This window comes from Mandrillus leucophaeus, unplaced genomic scaffold (genome assembly GCF_000951045.1).
Source record: "Mandrillus leucophaeus isolate KB7577 unplaced genomic scaffold, Mleu.le_1.0 Scaffold149, whole genome shotgun sequence".
NCBI classification, from domain to species: domain Eukaryota; kingdom Metazoa; phylum Chordata; class Mammalia; order Primates; family Cercopithecidae; genus Mandrillus; species Mandrillus leucophaeus.
In genome coordinates, this window is record NW_012101465.1 from 3,258,375 (window position 1) to 3,276,847 (window position 18,473).

The 18,473-nt window shown below is 39.1% G+C and overlaps 1 protein-coding gene and 1 long non-coding RNA gene across 6 annotated transcripts in view; one reads left to right on the forward strand and one right to left on the reverse strand.

Moving 5' to 3' along the window:
* LOC105535638 overlaps nt 1–3,263 on the forward strand; it is a 40,625-nt gene extending 37,362 nt beyond the window's left edge. Inside the window, exon 4 of the long non-coding RNA XR_001005473.1 lies at nt 2,738–3,263. This is a non-coding gene — a long non-coding RNA (uncharacterized LOC105535638). The remainder of the gene's footprint in view (nt 1–2,737) is intronic.
* The window catches only part of THRB (thyroid hormone receptor, beta), a 366,193-nt gene that overhangs the window by 71,496 nt on the left and 276,224 nt on the right, over nt 1–18,473 (reverse strand). For 4 of the 5 annotated variants that reach the window (XM_011974799.1, XM_011974798.1, XM_011974801.1 and 1 more), the window contains one exon: nt 3,234–3,494. In XM_011974799.1, coding sequence (XP_011830189.1) covers nt 3,234–3,494 — 261 coding nt within the window. Of the gene's footprint in view, nt 1–3,233; nt 4,506–18,473 lie in introns of those variants that run through there. The other variant, XM_011974797.1, reaches the window with a different exon arrangement.

Consider the following 18,473-nt stretch of genomic DNA (forward strand, 5'->3'; position numbering starts at 1 on the left):
GTTGCAGTGAGACAAGATTGCGCCACTGCACTCCATCCTGGGCAACAGAGCAAGACTCCGTCTCAAAAAAAAAAAAAAAAGAGCAGTATTCAGAACAAAATGACAAACAAAATCTTAGATAGCTACCAAAAACCCCTAAAGAAACAATATTTAAGAGTACTACAAACATAAATCAGTGATTCCCAAACTATTTGAAGTGAAAGCCTATTTTAAAAATCTGGTCCATTGTGGAGCAATATATGGTTCTACTGCACAAGATTTTTACGTAGTTCAAGCCACACGTGACTGACCAGGCAAGTTTGACAACATCTAATTGTCTATATCCTGTTCAGTGAGACGAATTCACTGATCATGCATTTGGATGCATTTGGATGCCAGTGGCAACGTCAAACTGCTATAAAAGTTCCTAAAGCTTACTCTCAGTTTCTGTATTTGCATCAATAGAAATGGTAATAACCACTTCACAGAAAGGTCCCAGTCCCCAAACCACACTTAGAAGTGCACTGCTCTAGCCTGGCTAGGTGACTGATCTGGCAGATGGGCTCACTGCATAGCTTCAAGGAGTCAATTTGTTCTTTGGATCCTGTTGTGCAGAATTAACTTTTGTATCCTCAGGACTATTTTGTTCGTATCATTTCTACATGGGGTCCTTGGAATAGGGCTAGTTGGATGTTCTTTTGGCCCTGCTGCCATTTTCTTATGCTTGGACATCAAGGACAATATCCTGTATACAGGCACTCAATAAACACAGATGAGTGAATGCATGGATTACTAGCCCAAGACTGAGATGTCAAGTGTGGGATAGACAGCCATCTAGGAAATAAATGCTCAACATGGATGAACATCAAAATAGAACTCTCTTCATAGTAACTATACAGAGCTGACAAGCAGAGCAGATGGAGAACCAGCTCTATAAGGAAAGACTGTATAATCTTGTTGCTGTCCTGGACTCACTGCTGCCTCACTCAATACATGTGCCCATTCTGAATGAATGATATTTAGTTTATAAGTTTCTTGGACCGTGATAACATAGGTTTCCTGGTGGCATTTTCATGCTGAACCAAGGCATTGCCTCATGACTATGTCAAGGTGAACCCTGGTGGTTACTCTGGAAAACATGGGAGACTTATTTTAGTTGTTTTCCTGTTAATATTAGAATCTTGAGGAAGGACTTTAATAATTTAATTATATTCTCTTATTACATATCTGACTTTCAGTGAAAAAGAGTTGAATGAATGCAAAATGAATTATCCACTGTAACCTCCCTGAAACCTCATGCCCCACCCCACATCCATCTGAAAGTCTCCTCTTGCTTCATTCCTTACCAGGCTCACAGCATGATTCAAGGTATTTTTATGACTTAATGATGCATAGCTAATAATAATGATGACAACAATAATGACAGCTGCTATTTAGAGAGCACTGTAAGTCAGGTACGTTGCTAAATGCTTAAATGCATCATCTTATTTAATTGTATTAATCTTATAAGTTTGGTCAAGGACAGAAAGTAGAAAGGCTAGGATTCTAGCTCAAATAGATCAGTCTCAAATATTTGTGGTCTTAACCACTCTACTAAGCATCTTGTATCCAAACAGAGACTGTTTCCTTTTGCTTTTAAGATGGCCAACAAACTGAAATGTGTGGTGTTGGCAACTAGATATGTAAGGCCAAGGTTTATTTTAAATGATAGAGACATAGATGGACTCTATGAATAAATAAGTGAATGAATATGGGTATCAATTGTGAGTGAATTAAATTGGGTTTATGACATTATTAGATCACAAGGATGCTAGAGTTATCTGTTGGCATTTCACTGTAAACTGACATGGTTTTAGTGCCAGCCCATATAATTTGGAGATACAATCTGGTCACATATGCTAAGACTAAATCTCAATTGTATTGCAAACAAATGTATTTTGTGCATGCACACACGTGCACGTGCGCACACACACACACGTCCTACATCCTGACTCCTATGAAAAACTTTATTTTGCTTTTTTTCTAAATAGCCCTTTCAATTTCTCAGATCTCCTCGATTATATATATATAAGAGAGTCCAAATAGAAACCTTTCCAAAGGGACATGTATAGTTTTGACTGCCCTCAAATCAGAGTTCATAACACTATTTCACTATTACTTTTGATTAACTCTATTTCCAACTGAAACACTCAATTTCCCAGGTAAACTGGTAGTTCCTAGGAGCTTTCAAAGTATTTTCAGAAAACCTAAAAGACCAGTTCTTTTGTATGAAGGATAAATATAATCATGTGTATATGTTCAAAGTAGAACAGCTGTGTAAGTCCTTCAGGGCTTGTAAATGGGAGTCTTTGTAAACTTTCATTATTATATGTTGGTATATGATTACGAGATTTTCAAAACACAATTTTAAACTTTACCATGAGTCACAATCCATAAAGAAAAACTAAATAGACCCTCCTTTAAAAAAAAAAAAAAAAAGCCCACTAAGCTGAAAAAGAATGGGAAATTAAATGAACTTAGGCATTTAAAGATACAAATTGATCTCTTGGACATTGAAAGACACAAATTGATTTAAGAAGCAAAGATTTTGGGGAGCCCTAAGACAATAAAGCGATCAGGACGAAGACATCTGTCAGGGCGGAGGCGACCTGAGGTAAAGAACAGTTAAATCTAATGCAATCAGGAACTTAGGCCAGTTTAATGTTTTTTTTTGCCTTATGAGGTGACAACCTCCTAACACCATAATCTCTCCTTTCAGGATGATGACACAAGGATTTAATGAGTAGAAGACAACAACTTAAAACCTCTCATTTGAGCATGACTTGTCTAGGTTAAAGGTGGGCATTGAGATCCCATTAGCTACTGGCACAATTGCGAAAAGAAATGTACATATGCACAGACACACTTTAAAGCAAGACGTCATAAAAATACAGCGATGCCTGTTTAACTCAGACCCAAAAATGGAATTAAAGCCAAAACTAACCCCTCTACTAATTAGAGAAGTAAAAATGTCGTCACCCCAAGTGTCCCAGCACAACGTGAATCCAAAACAAGCTGCTTTCTTTGGATTCCACTTATTTATTTACTTTAAAAAGAATATTTGAAGAAAATGACACCCTGTAAAAGAACAGTTGGAGAAAACATGGGACGCCATACATTGGAAGAGAAATGGAGACGGAGTACACAGTTACAACACGATTTTTTTTTTTTTCTTGTTGAAACACATGATAATGGGCTAATAAAAATCTGGTTACCTTTACATTTCTTCTCCTCCGTTTGGAAGGTCTGGGCACTCGAGACACTCTGGTCGTTCACATCATCATGGTCCAGATGGAATATTGAGCTAGTCCAAGTGGCCTGGATGAGATGTGGCGACGACTGTTCATTTTTCAATGTGCTGCGCCTCTCTGAATGGCTCTTCCTATGTAGACAGGCTTCAGACATTCCTACTAGCTTCCAGTCGTGTTCTCGGTCTGGACAGTGCTTCGGTTTGTCCCAGGCTGTAAGGCCATTTTCTAAAGGGTTGAAAAACACGAGATGACGAGCTGTTGGCATTGTCAAGATTTTGCTGAGATGCAGAGTTTTGGAAGGCAAGTTGTGTCTCAATTCTTTTGGGGCTTACAGGATTCACACGCCACTTGACGGTAGTGATAAGATGCAGAATTTGTCAGCCTTGGGCATTTAGCCACTGCAGTTGGATTGCCTGTCGGAGTAATCAACACATTCCCCCTTATTTTAAATGCCTAGAAAGACATTAGTTCTCGCATGGCAAGGCTGTACTTTCGCCAGTCCCACTTCCACAGCAATGGCCCAGGAGCAAGTTTACACACCAATTTATGTTACTGCTTAGATGACCATTTGAGGTCTTGAGGGTCAGGGCTGGCCGTGAACACTTTTCAGATCCTTAGGACATAAAACACCCAGGATTCAGCCTTGTTTGACTTGGGTTTTATCACAAGCTGACCTGAGGGACACCCTGTTACTTAAATGGGACGTGCTCACGTGGCCACACCGAGAGTGGCAACTCTGTTTTTACCACCTTCTACCTCTGATGGCCTACAAAAAGAAAAAAAAAAAAAAAAAGAAGGGGATCTTACAAATAAAAGTTTTGTAAAGGGCTTCAATATAGTCCCAAGTTGGCAATAAGAACCGATGAAGGAAAGCAGATAGTGCTTTAGCTGTGGGACAAATTAAGAGCCCTAATGATAGAATGATGAACTTAAAGTCTTTGGTTGGAGTGCAGCTGGTTAATTATTTATGTATATTATATATATTTTTTCTGTTTAATTTATAGGGACTTGAGGGTTTGGCCTATAGAAAATGGGAAAAAATGTAATGATATGATGAAAAATTTCTGACACTAACCTTCCCCGGTGGCAAATTTTACTTCCTTAAATATCTTTACTGTACATGGATATAGAGAGAAAAAATGAGCAAGCTAATATATATATATATATACACACACACACACACACACACATATTTGTATGCATGTTGTACACATTAAAAAAACATAATCCATCTGGTCATCCATATTTTCAGAAATTCTTAAGTTACTGTTTGTCAAAATTAGAAAAAATATAACATAAATATGTCATTCCTCCTTTTCAGAGTTTATATGGTCTCTTTAAAGTGATCATAATTCACAAATTTATATGTGAATTTTTTTAACACTGAAATTACCAGAAGACCATGGATACCCATATCCCTGGGGCTTAGAGAGACATGTCTATCCTGACCTGTGCATAGCACAGTGAATTTTAAGCTGACTTTCAAATATTTAAAGTGAATTTTAAATTATTTAACATGAGGGTTAAAAATGCTTTAGGTTTTCATAAGCACCCTCTCGAAAGCTACCAGATGTCTTCAGCTAATGTTGGTTAGGATGGTTTCTCTAAAAGTGTAAATTACTCAGTCACTTTGGAAAGTTGCATTTACCCTTCTGGGTTTTCATGTTACTACGAGAAAATTCCAATGCCCATGCACACTGTATTCCTACTCCAGGAGAAAACCATAAACAATAGTAACAAAGGAATCATCAACACATGATTCCTTTGTCATAGTAAATGGAAATGCTGTGGCTTGAAATAGCTTAATTTGGCCAATAAGCAATAAGTCTCCTTTTAAAAATTGTACACTGTGCTAACTTTTGGGTGTAACATTTGATCTTATTCAGAGAAGAGCTCTGAAAATTCATTCTATGCAAAGGGCTGTGCTAAGCATTGTATGGGGTACATTATATAAACATAGATTCTTCCTTTTCAGAGTTTACATGGCATTATTCATTGCATGGTAAATCAAAAAGCTGTGGACTTCTACCACTTTCGACTGTGCTAGCTACTGGTGCAATTACAGGCACTTATTCTCACTATCCATTAAAAGGCAACAACAGATTGAGATCTTGAAAGATTGTATTGCATTTCGAGCTAAACATATCCATGTGTAACTCATTCAAGTACCATTATCCATAAGGGCTTGAGGTTTTCATGTGCTAAATATAAAGTTACTGAGGGCAGGGGTTAATTCTGGGCCCAACGAGATTGATATTATTTCCACAGACATGAAAAGTCTTCTCACCATGCATGTTTTTATGGTGCCTGCTTTTTTTTCAGAGACTCTAAATCCTCAGCAAATTGCATCTCGCAAAGCTTAATGTAAATAATGTTAAAGTTCTCAAACTATTTTGAAAAGGCTTTAAGATTTGATTTTTCCACAGAAATTCCTAAAATTTGGTATTAATTCCCTTGACCCCACAGAAATTAAGAAATACAGCCAAACTGGGTAGTCATTACTCCCTAGGGAAACAAGGCTTGGCTGAGAGATGCTGAAAGGGGCTCCACTCCAAGAGGACATTTCCCCTTAAAGCACAGCCTATTAAAGCTTGCTTAGCATGTCCCTTGGGTCAGCAAGAAGGGGGTTTCTTGTAAGCAAGGAAGGCTACACTTGGGGTGAGGCAAGGGATAGGATTGCTTTCCATTTTCCAAAGAAAAGCAGCCGAGATGGTTTGGGAAAAGGGCTTCATTCATGGGAGGCATTTACAAGCTCATAATTACTGTCTGTAATTACATTCGCAATAATGATATTCAGTTGCTTAATTGGCAGGTTTATTGGTTGGGGCATTGCTGGGAAACCTGGAGACTGAGAAGTCCCGATTGGGTCATGAGAAAGCTCAAGAGGAATTTATTTAAGGAGGATTCTTGATTCTTATCCTTGCAAGAACAGGGGGGCAACATGTAATTCCCATTCCATTCCCAAGGAGGGATGAGACACCCACGACACTGGGGTCCTGAAATTCTACCTACTGGATATACTGTTGTTGGTGAGACCTACAAGTTACCTCCACATACCAGTGGTTGGCAATGATGGTCTTTAGTAATTTCCTATCTCTAACGCCCATCTCCTTTTGTTCCTTCAAAGCTCACACAAATGGGATATTTCTTTTTAGGAAGATTAATATCCCAAAAGGTTAAGTCAGTGATTCTCAAACTTTGATGTGTATCAGAATCATCTGAGGTGCTACTAAACAACACTGAAGACCAGACTTTTTGAAGTTGGATAGGGTGTGGGCATGCATAGAGCTATCAAGTTCTCCAGGTGATTGCGATAGCCAACAGAGTTTGAGATCCACAGGGTTAAGATAAATTTAAGGTAAGAAAATAAATTAGTGACAGGTTTTGAATAAGTCTGTGGTTTCCTCAGACTCCAGTGTTTTACACAACTCAGAGTAAATTTTCATTATCATTCAAAAATTCATCCATTGTTTTGAGGTCTACTGAGTGAAGCCTTAAAAGTCAGGTGTTAATTAGATATTATCTTGTAGATTGCAGGTATGGATGTAAATAAGTATTTACTCAAAAAGCCTGTTGTCACTATGGAAAACAGTGTGGAGATTCCTTAATGAACTAAAAGTAGGTCTACCGTTTGATCCACCAATCCCACTGCTAGGTATCTACCCAGAGAAAAAGAAGTCATTATATGAAAAAGACATTCGCACACACATTTACAACAGCACAAATTGCAATTGCAAAAATACAGAACCAGCCCAAAAAATGCCCATCAATCAACTCATGGATAAAGAGAATGTGAGATATATATATAACATATATATTTATATATATATTATATATATATTATAATATATATATTTATATATATATTATATATATTATATTATATATATATATATATATATATGGAATACTACTCAGACATAAAAAAGAATGAAATAATGACATTCATAGCAACCTGGATGGAAGTGGAGACTATTATTCTAAGTGAAGTAACTCAGGAATGGAAAACCAAACATCATATGTGTTCACTCACATATGGGTACTAAGCTATGAGGATGCAAAGACATAAGAATGATACATTGGACTTTGGGGACTTCAGAAAGGGTCAGGGTGGTAAGAGATAAAAGACTACACACTGGGTACAGTGTACACTGCTCGGGCGACGGGTGCACCAAAATCTCAGAAATCACCACAGAAGAACTTATTCATGAAACCAAACACCACATGTTCCCAAAAAACCTATTGAAATAAATAAAAAATTAAAAATAAAAACCTGTTGTTCTGAGCATTATCTGGGACACAATGCACACAGTAGTAGAAGTAATTTTTTTTAAAAAAGGGAGCATTCTAGAAATGATCATATTTTGTTATTCACATAAATCATGAACCGTTTACTCTTAATGAATCCCAGTTAACATATGACTTTCAATACTTCCCATTCTAGACATCAACACAATTAACCAATGTAATTAGTTATGATGAATTAAAAATAAGTAGAACAAAAGAAAATAATAACTAGATAGGGACGTGTGAACTCCTTTGGTTTGTGTGTCTCAAGGGAGTTTAGACTTGAATGATTAGGTTTGCATTCGATGACCATCATTCTGATGGCTTTGATTGACACAACACTGATCCAAAGGGTTCTTTTGCAAAAGAGAAACAAACATAAATTTCATTAACATAACTACTTACATCCTATCTCTGGAAATTTCATTAAAGATGATAGAAAATAAATCTGTCCATCAAAAAAGGAGAATTAGATTAAAATATTCAAGTATTTCAGGACACAAGAGCGAGCTGATACCTTAGAAAAGAGCTAAAGCAAAGGAAATAGGATTATGACAAAGTGGTCAGAAAGGGTAAGCTGCGTAGGCTGGGATTTCATGGCACTCATTGCAAGAGTTTAGCTTGCATTAAAAGGCCATTCATATTAGGTACTGAGACTGACGGCAAACCATATTCTGCATTAGGGGTGTGTGTGTAAAACGTGCTTTGTAAACCCAGAGAGTGTGTAGAATTATCATTGTGTAGCATCAGACTATTAGGTAGGAAGCCTCTAATTTCCATTTTAGTTTTTTTACTTCCACCCATAAGGTTTAGCCTTGCTGAATTCTCACAGTATAGACGCCTCAACTGATGTTTTTTAGAATCATGCAGGACAGGAGAGTAATGTTTGGTTGAACATTTACTATGATCCAGGAACTGAGCTAGACACTTTATCTTCACAAACATCCAGGGAACATATACTTCTTGATTGACAAGGAACCTAAAATTAAGAGAAGCACTTCACCTGCTCTTCTTTGCCTTTTGTGCTATTAACTGATATGTTCTCCTTATTGCCCTTAGTTTGATGCGTAGTAAACGACCTATTAATAGCTATTGTTTTATGTGTGCTTCGAAAGTTCTTTAGAAATTGTACTTACTACCTCATTTAATTTTCCCATTACTCATTTATATTCATAACAAGTCTCCTTGCTTTTGCTCTCAGCCACTTACAATCCACTTTCCACAGAGCAGCCAGAGTGAGCATTTAAAAGTATAAATAAGAGTGTATTTCTCTGGTGCTTGAAATAATCTGATGACTTCCCATCCATATTAGAATAAAATCTTCAGGCCTTACAGTGGCCTCAAGGCCCCACTGAGCCTCCCTCTGGCTGAGCTCCTCACCCATGGCTCTGCCCCCTTCTCTCTATCCTCCAGCCACATGGGCTGCCTCTAACATGGGAAGCCCATTCCCACCGCAGCATCTTGCAGAAGCTCTTTCCTATGCCTGGAGTGCCCCTGTCCAAATCCTTATCTCACCAGCTCCCTGTCATTGAGGTTTGAGAGAGACCTTTCCTGACCAGCTCCCCAACCATTTTCTCTCTATCATTTTACTTTAGGTTCTTCATCATACTTGTCACCAACAGGAACTATTTTGTCTGTCCTCACTGGAAATGTAAGCACGACAGAAACAGGGATGAGCACTGTTGTGGTCATTACTGTGTCTCTAGCACTTGCAAAAGAGCCTTATGAATAATAGGTGGTTGGCAAATTCGTATGGGGGTGGGGATATGGATAGAATTATCATCCCTATTTTACATGTGTGGAGTTTAGAAAGTGACATGGATGTACATGATGGACCTGGACTCAAACCCAGGTCTTCTGACTCTAAAACCTGACCTGACCTTCTATAGTTCAGTTAAAGTTGCTTCTGGTTGCCAAGGACTGTAAACTTTGACCTAGTCCAGAAGCTATTTGAAGGAATGGCTCATCCCTTATATTTCTTGGTAGCCTCATGAGAGGTGGTCATTAAAGAGGCAAAAAAAAATAATAATAATACTAAAAAATAAGTTGCTTCTGGAACTTTAGAGATGTGGGTTTTCTGTAAAATGGGAATATACTATTGTTTTGATGACCAAATAGGTTTATATATTAAAAGTTCTTGGTACAGTGTCCTGCACATTGTAAGCACGCACTAAGTGTAAGTTCTTCACTTATGTATCCACATGACTTTTTCTTCCCTTGCCTTACTCTCCAAACTCTTCTCCTCTAAACATGATTTTTAATGAGCACCCCCTCAAAAAAGAGTTTGATAAATGACTCCATACCACTATATTAATGGCTAAGAACCTGCGATGAGTCACCTCATAGCAGAAGTTGTGTTTTAAAGAGGATGTCTGGAAAGCACTGGGCCATGGCCCAAGGAATGTATCTCTAAAATTGGATTCCTAGATTCTGTGCAAGGCAAATGGGAGAGGAATTTTGGTGAAGTGAGCATTTCCTGTTAGGTTTGCCTGACCATCATTATATCTGGCTTGATCAGCTTGGTAGCTCAAATAACATAATAATGAAGACACCAATTTGATCCTTACTCAACCTTCAAGGTCTAGTTCATCATTTAAGCTTTCTTGAAGCAATCCATCCACCCTCCAAACTTCCATCCCACTTCCCATGTATCTCCCTCCTCCATGTGCTACCTTTTACCTTGTGATATATCCATTTACATACATGTATATAATTTTCTTAACACTCATGGTGGCCAGCACAATATCCAAAGTAATATTTATTGTCCTCTCATGACTTTGCAAAGAGAAAACTGTTTCCTAGGCACATAATCCAGTAACTTTGCAAAGACAAAACTATTTCCCACGCACATAATTCATGCCCACTTTCTTATCCAAAAGCCACTGGTCTGCTAGGAGGACTCATCATTACAAGCAGTTCAACATGGACAACCAATAGGATTGTTCTCCCAGAACTGCTGGTGAAAATGAAACCTATTTTGCTTTTCAGAGGCAGGAAAAGATAGTGGGTAAGAATATGGGCTCTGCTTGCCAAGGTTCAAATTCTGACTATGACATGTATTAGCCGTGGTTTGGGGCAAATTGCTCTACCTCTTTGAATCTCTCTCCTGAATTATCCATATTTGTCTATGTCTCTTCTATAAGGCAAGAACTTACCATGTCCTCCTTGCATGTGAATGGTACATGCACCCTTTTCCCACTTATTGGACTCTAAGCAATGTGTCCATCTCTTAATCTCCACAGCCCTAAGCACAATGCTATAACATGATGGGACCTCAAGAAATATTATTTGGAAATAATTGAACATAATAAGAACAGATCAAAATACCCCTGAAACTGAACACAGCACATACAGTTTTTTATTTATTTAGGAATTTCTATTTACTGAGCCATAATGTGCTCTATGCAAGGCAGAGTCAGTCATAACTGGTTAGTATCAAAGTTCTGCAACAAAAGGCAGCTCAGCCATCAGCAGATACTGTAGCATAGCCTTAGACAAGCTCTGCGAACAGGGAAGACAGAAAGGGCAGCTAGATGGCTTTATTCTTCCTCGTCCTCAGGCTGTGTAAACCAACCGTGTTTTTACTTTGGCATTTGTATCGGATGCCGGAGCTGGTATCTCAAGGCCATCTTTCCAAGACCTCTGAAACACTGACTTAATCTGTTAGTCCACTAACATCTGGAATGGGGTGAGCTGGTCACCAGAGGGCAGGCTCCTGGCTTGTGTTTCCCAGTGCCTCTGAATCTACCCAGGTGGCTTTGTCCGGCCTGGGAACCTTTAACAGTAGCCTGAAGCTGCAGAGCCTGCTTGCTTCCATTTATGTAGGTCTCTGCAGGAACTCTGCCCCAGTTGATGCCATGAGACTTGTAAATTTGGAATATTTGGACAAGGAAGGAGAGATGTCTCCAAAATAGTGAAAAGTTAAATTGCTGGCTGTTTCTAAAGGAAATTTGCTGTTACTACATTCAAGAATTGCTATGGAAGGGTTATAGGTTCCAGGACCTCACAGCATTGGTGTCAAGCCCTCACAGTGTTGATGTGAAGAATACATGAGCCAACACATGGACAAAGTCTAGCCTTGTGCAGAAATACAGTAAGTGTTCAAAGTGTTTTCCCCGACCCCCCCTGCCTTTTTTTTACTACTAGTAATTACAGAGACCAAATCCACAATTCTCAACTGGTGGGAAGGAGCCTGTAGGATCTATTCTCATGCTTCCCCTTTCTCTCAATTTACACGAACATTCTGGACTCTCCCAGCTCAGTTTCAGTCCTATCCACACAGCTTTCCCTTACTATTCCAGTCTGTGGTGAGTTCTTTTTCCTTTAAAATACATTTCTTATTTATTCTAAGCTCATGCAATCATGATCATTTCTGAGCTCTTGTTGGTGTATGTTAGTGTTCCCCAAATGAAGACTTAGATAGCTCTTGAGAGTGTGAACAGATCCTATTTTGGTATTCTCAACAATTTAAGTCTGCAAAATGGAGTGAAATATTCTGGTCATTGTTAGACTCAAGGAGGCATGGGCCATAGCTGGGGAGGGTGTGTCTTCCTGGCGACTGGCTCCTAAGGGAATTGAGGATAGAGAGGATGAGATAGGGAGGGAACCATATTCATTATTGTGTACAAGGTAGCTGAAGGGCATAATCATAATACTGTTAGTGATAGCTCAAATTTATTGAGCATTTATTTAAGGCAGGCTACATAGACCGGGCTCCATAAATTAAAATTACTATCAATTGAACACCGACTACATGCCAGATAGCATCCAAAAGTACTTTTCATACATTATTTTATCTAACTCAGATCACGTGTTTTGATATCCCTAATCAGGGTGTACTCATCTCAAGAAGAACTCTGCTGCTTCATTCCTGAGACTTTATCAATAAGGTCTGCTGAGGCCCATGTTCAACCTTTGTCCAGTTACATAAACTATGCCTTCAGAATATCTTCTTTTAGGCAAAGTCTTGCAAAATTAGCCGCTTTGCTCAAGTAGGCTGCCTTTCATTGCTAATTGGTTTTGCCTTTCTTTTACTGACCACCTGCCTATTAATTTTCTATCTTGTTGAGACTGGACTTTTCTGTCCCTGTATGCAGGTGAATTTAAGTTTGCTATCACAGAGGCCTTCTCTTATTTCATTGGCAGGGATTATCAGTCCATTAAGTGGGTGAGATTTGGGAGCTGCTAGGAGATAAACAAACCTTTTCCTTATCTGGCTGCTCCCACTTCTCTGGTTTTCCTGTATATTCCATTAGGCAATCACTATCCTAATGAAAAACAATCATCACGACTGCAGAAACCTCAAATAATTACTCTGAAACTAGAAACTACAGTGATTGATAATCTTTTGATAAGTGAAAACCATTAAAACAATTTTAAAGTTTGTGTTTATAACATTTATAGGGGATGCTTATTAATCTAAAGTGTAACCTGAAACAAAACTAAAAAGCAAAACAAAATAACACGTGTTCAAAGACCACGCTGTAAGTTCCATTTGGCTGCATGAAAGCATGGCAGTGACCAGGTTCATAGGCAACATCTTAAAATTATTTAACCACATCGGAACAAGCTGACTGCTGAGCACTGACCAGAGGCCCTGAGCACTGGGAAAATACTTTCCGGAGGACACAATGGAATCCTCCCCCAGGAATGGTCATTTGATTTTCCATAATTCATACCGGATTTAATCAGAGAGTCCTTAGGTTGGATGACTCAAACTTTGAGGTAATTACTCTAAAGGCCACAGAGATTCCATTTAGGATATTAGAAAAGCTACAGTGGTTGCAGAAACATTCATATTAACGAGCCACAAATGCACATAAAAGGGAACAGATGTTTACTGCTAGGATTAGATTTCTCCTGTGCAAAAGTTCAGAGCATAATGTTTATTCTTGATGCCAGTCTGAACCCACATTTTTCAAAAAAACCCAAGGTATCTTTATCAGACTCGCCCCATTTTATGTTCCCAAACATGAAATAACCCTTTTCAAGGTAGAAAATACAAGTGAATCTTTTCTGACTTTGGAAACTAGGACTAGGGTATGACTTGTGGACAAAAATCAAAACTTGAGATTTATAATTTCTCAAATAAAAGACAAAATATGACTTGGGTAATTAGATCAACGTTATACACCACCCTGTGAAAGTCTCAGTACTTGGCAGCAAAACACCCATATTCTTCCAACAGATTACACTCAGGGATTAACAAAATCCACACAAATAAATGCTAGTGTTAGCAGAGTAACATATAGGTCCTCCTCTGGGTTTTCATAGAATTGCACTACAATTTCCCACTTTTTTTGGTACCCAGGTGAGACTAATTTTCAATTTTTATGTGTAAAAAAATAAATAGGATCAAGATCATGACAGAGAGTCATTTAGGGAAGAGACATTTCAATCTGGAAAAGTTTGGTTTTTTTCTTTGGTTCAGGAATAGAAGCACTGCCACAGCATGCACAGCTATCTTGTTCTTGGTTATAATAGCAGGTGAGATTTTTACACAGGTGAGAACTGCTTGAGAGCAGGTGCTTTTGGGATATTTTCGGGTCCTCAGAATACTTTTAAATACACCAAAAACATATTTTGTGAAATGGGCCTTAGTGGTATGACGTAAGTACATGCAGGGTATGTAATGCTCCCCTAGGAGGGTCTGTTTTAGCACCTGTACCTCAATGATACAGTCCCAACAGCAGAGAGGGGAGAATTAAATTGTCTTCTACCTGCCTGTCTTGTGGAAGATAATTTAGAACTGCAGATGGGTCAAATTGCTTGGTGTAATCTATTCTATGATTTTTTTTTTTTTTAACAGTTTAGGAAAATGAAGAGAAGCAGGTAGGGTTTTGACTGTCTTTTCCATACCTTCCTGTTATTTTCCCCTTAAACATTTCAATTTCTTAAATTAGAGTTGGCGAGGCTGGGGCTGGAGAGGGGCTCTGGCAGTCAGTTCCTGCAGGCCTGCCTCTCTCCAACCTGCTTGATCCCTACTTGGGCCAGGTGTGCCCCCTGCCTCCTCCATGCTCAAATGGCTTGTGAATATCTACAGCCCTGTTACTCAAAGTGCCGTCCAAGGATCTGCAGCATCAGCATCTCCTGGGAGTTTGTTAGAAATGTGGGATTTCTGCTTCCAGAACTGGTGAATCACAATCTGCATGTTAACAAGATTCCCATGTGACTCACATGCACATTCATGTTTGAGATATTCTGTTCCAGGGGCACAGTCTCCATATGAAGTAGACAGAATTTGTTAAACATGTGGTTACCCAAGTGAAATGTTGGTAGGATTTAACTTACACCATATAGTGATAAGAGCCATGATTTTCCTATTCAGAAATCAGAGGGGAAAGTAGTAGTTGATGAATTGTAGGTTAGGGAAATTATACGTGTAGAAATTAAAAGACAGTGTATTTGATGTCTTTATTTCCTAAGTGGTTAGTTTGGTAAATTTGGTTCATAAAATGTAAAAATCCAAACACCAAGATTTCAGATTATACTTTCTTTTTTTGTCAGTTTCTCCTCTAAAGACAGCCAATAAAATACTAAAAGCAATAGCTAACATTTTATGTATGCTTACTATATGTTAGGCACTCATTTTGATCACTTCTCATTTAATTTTCATGATAACTCTATGAAGTAGAATGTTATTCTCATTTTTTTGCAGAGGAAACTGGAGCACAGAAAGGTTAAACAACTTGCTCAAGATCACACAGTGGATAAATGACAAAATCAGAATCCAGGCCCAAGTAGAGATTAGCTGAGCATGCGACACCCTTTATGGGAAGTCAACACTGGATGGCTTAGATGATCATCTCAGGCAAACAAAAACAAAAACAAAAACAAAACAACAAACTAGATTCCATGGGCTGAAATACGGCTCAGAGAGGTCACATTCTTGCTCAAAGTGACAGAGATGGAGAAAGAGCTGGGATGGGTCTTGTGATTCTTCGTCCCATAATCTTTTAATTGAAAACATACGTTTTTGATATACAACAAAAATTTATTGCTCAATCTCAATGCTGTTTCAAATTCTGATATTTGCACCCTATACCTCAAACACTAAGAGCTGTTTTTCTCATTAAGACACCTTTTTTAATCTAGTAAATTAACCAAACAAGAGACAGCTGTGCAAGGAAGAATTCTGTTTCCCATATTGGTTGCTGAAGATGATTTTTAAAAAGGTTAGTATTTATGATGGGCTCTGCTTCCAAATGGCCAAACTTAAAAAGAAGGCAAAAACAAAGCAACTGAGGTCATAAAGAATCAATCTGTTTCTTCGCTGCCATCTAGAAGGTTAAAAAGGTTGCCAAATCATTTAGAACTGACAAAGGGATAATTCTGAGTTTATGACATTGAGTGTCAATGCTTCTAGAGGGCCTACTATGTGCCATTTCATTTATTGTTTCATTTACTCACTACAACAACATTGTGAAGGAGATGCTGTGATTAGCCCCATTTTACAGATGAGAAAACCTCGGCTGAGAGAGCGAAAGATGTTACCCAAAGTTACAGATAGTAAATAGGTAGCTACTTTCATAACACCTTTGCTATCTTCTACAGGTGAGGCAATTGCAGCCCAGAGAGGTAAAGCATTTGTCACAGTCACAAAGGTAGTTTAAGGGAAGTGCTGCGCTTGGAATCTTCCTCAGGATGGGTCGACCAGCCTGATGGCAAATGGGAACTCTTGTAATTACTATGGGTGATTTCAGCAGGACTATTGCTTTGAGAGAGGTTCATCTATTTCCTCAGCAAAAACCATTTCAAGAAGCATAATCTCTCTTTGAAAATGAATGTGGGAAAGGGCATTTTTCTTTAGAAGCCCAGCTGGGCGCAGTGGCTCATCCCTGGAATCCCAGCACTTTGGGAGGCTGAAGTGGGTGGATTGCTTGAGCTCAGGAGTCCAAGACCAGCCTGGGCAACATGGCAAAACCCCATCTCTACCAAAAATACAAAAAATTAGCTGGGTGTGGTGGCACACACCTGTGGTCTCAGCTACTTAGGAGGCTGAGGTGGGAGGATTGCTTGAGCCTGGGAGGTGGAGGTTGCAGTGGGTCACTGCACTCCAGCCTGGGTGACACAGTGGGACCTTGTCTCAAAAATTTGAAAAAGCATGTTAAGGACATTATGTCTACATGAATAGGGTTGTCTCATTTCGCCCATGGAGCAATGGTGTCTGAACATGGATGCTTGGGAAATTGAAAGGCATAATTTTTGGAAAAAAGATCACAGCTTAAGATATAAACATTTCTAATTATGAAAGTCTGGTCTGAGATATTTTCTGACCAAACAGTAACCAAAATAAGAAAAAATACTGTGCTGTTAACAATTATTCTGTTTGTTCTGGTACGTGTCTACAGATGACAGCTTCTGCGGAGAGAACAGAATTAACAAAATGGAGATGTCAAAATGCTCTCCAACCTAAATGTGGAATGTTCCTCTTGTGTATTTTCATTGTTATATTCACTTAGGACAATGTGGCAAGTTCAGGGGAAGGTGCTGCAAAATGGTCCATGCTTGCCACACCAAGGAGAATTGGCAGTTTGCTTCCCGCGAGGCCCTATCTACAACTGCCTCAATTCTCAGGATACATTTGCCTAGAAATATGAAAACATGGGGAGGGTGGGAGGAAACTGCCAAAGTGAGGAAGCTGCTCTGGAAGAAAAGTTCCATTCCTGCATATTCCCTTCATATGAGAATTATTTGGTGGATCCAAATAATTGGATACCTGGCTGGGGAGATCCCCGGCTGATGGATCTCACGCAGGTTGGTATATTTATCTTTTTTTTTTTGCTTCTGTGGGGGATAGTTGGTGATATCTGGAGACATTTTTTGGTGGTCACAACCTGGAGTGTGTGTGCTACTAGCATCTAGTGGGTATAGGCCAGGGATGTTGCTCAACATCTTAGACTGCACAGGCCAGCCCCCACAACAAAGAATTATCTGTCCCCAAATGTCAACAGTGCTGAGACTGAGAAACTGTGAGGTGAGAACCTGCACTCCAGCCTGGGTGACAGAGCAAGACTCCATATCGCTTGAACCTGGGAGGCAGAGGTTGCAGTGAGCCGAGATCGTGCCACTGCACTCCAGCCTGGGTGACAGAGCAAGACTCCAACTCAAAACAAAACAAAACAAAACAAAAAAAGGATGGGATTTATAAAGCACTGCTCACTTTTAAAAGTCAAAATATACATAAGTACATCTGTGGTGTGGTGCTCGTGACATATAATCATGAATGCTTTTTTCTCACAAGCAATGTGATTTGCATCTGGTATTGATCACAATTGCTTTCCAGCAAGGGGAGAAACAGTACAGGAAACTTCCTGTTCCCTCAACAAACCTTACTTTCATTTCCCTTCATTGCTAATATTGACTGGTAGGCTTTGATATGATACAGCCCATTTGTTAGGTATTCAAAATGTCCTGTCACCATAAACCTCAGGCTGTCTTCTCTCTGGACTGCCGTGGACCTATATTTGGATGGTACACTGTGTAGGCTTTTATCTTAAGCAAGTGAAGCAGACACAGCTTGAAAAAATAATGAGCAGTGGGGATGCACTGCAGAGATGTCTTCTAAAATGAGAAGGCTTAGAAACTGAAGACTGTATTATTTTGCCAGCTTATGATGGTGCTAAACCAAAGTGATCCTACCTTGGCTAAGCCACACTGGAGTGACTTCATGAAGCTTTTATCTTGTTCTTCAGACTGTTTGTTTTTCCGGCCCTCAGTGAGGGACATGTATGCTAAGATGATGTGCACCGATATTCCATGCCCAGTTTCAGAGGCAAATTAACCAGATCAATTGGTCCTAGTTCAATGGGCTCTGAGTAGTAAAATTCAGAGAATGGTTGCAGGCTAAACAGGACCTTATTACTACGCCAGTTCAACTTTATAGAAAAGGGAATTGAGGCCGGGCGCGGTGGCTCA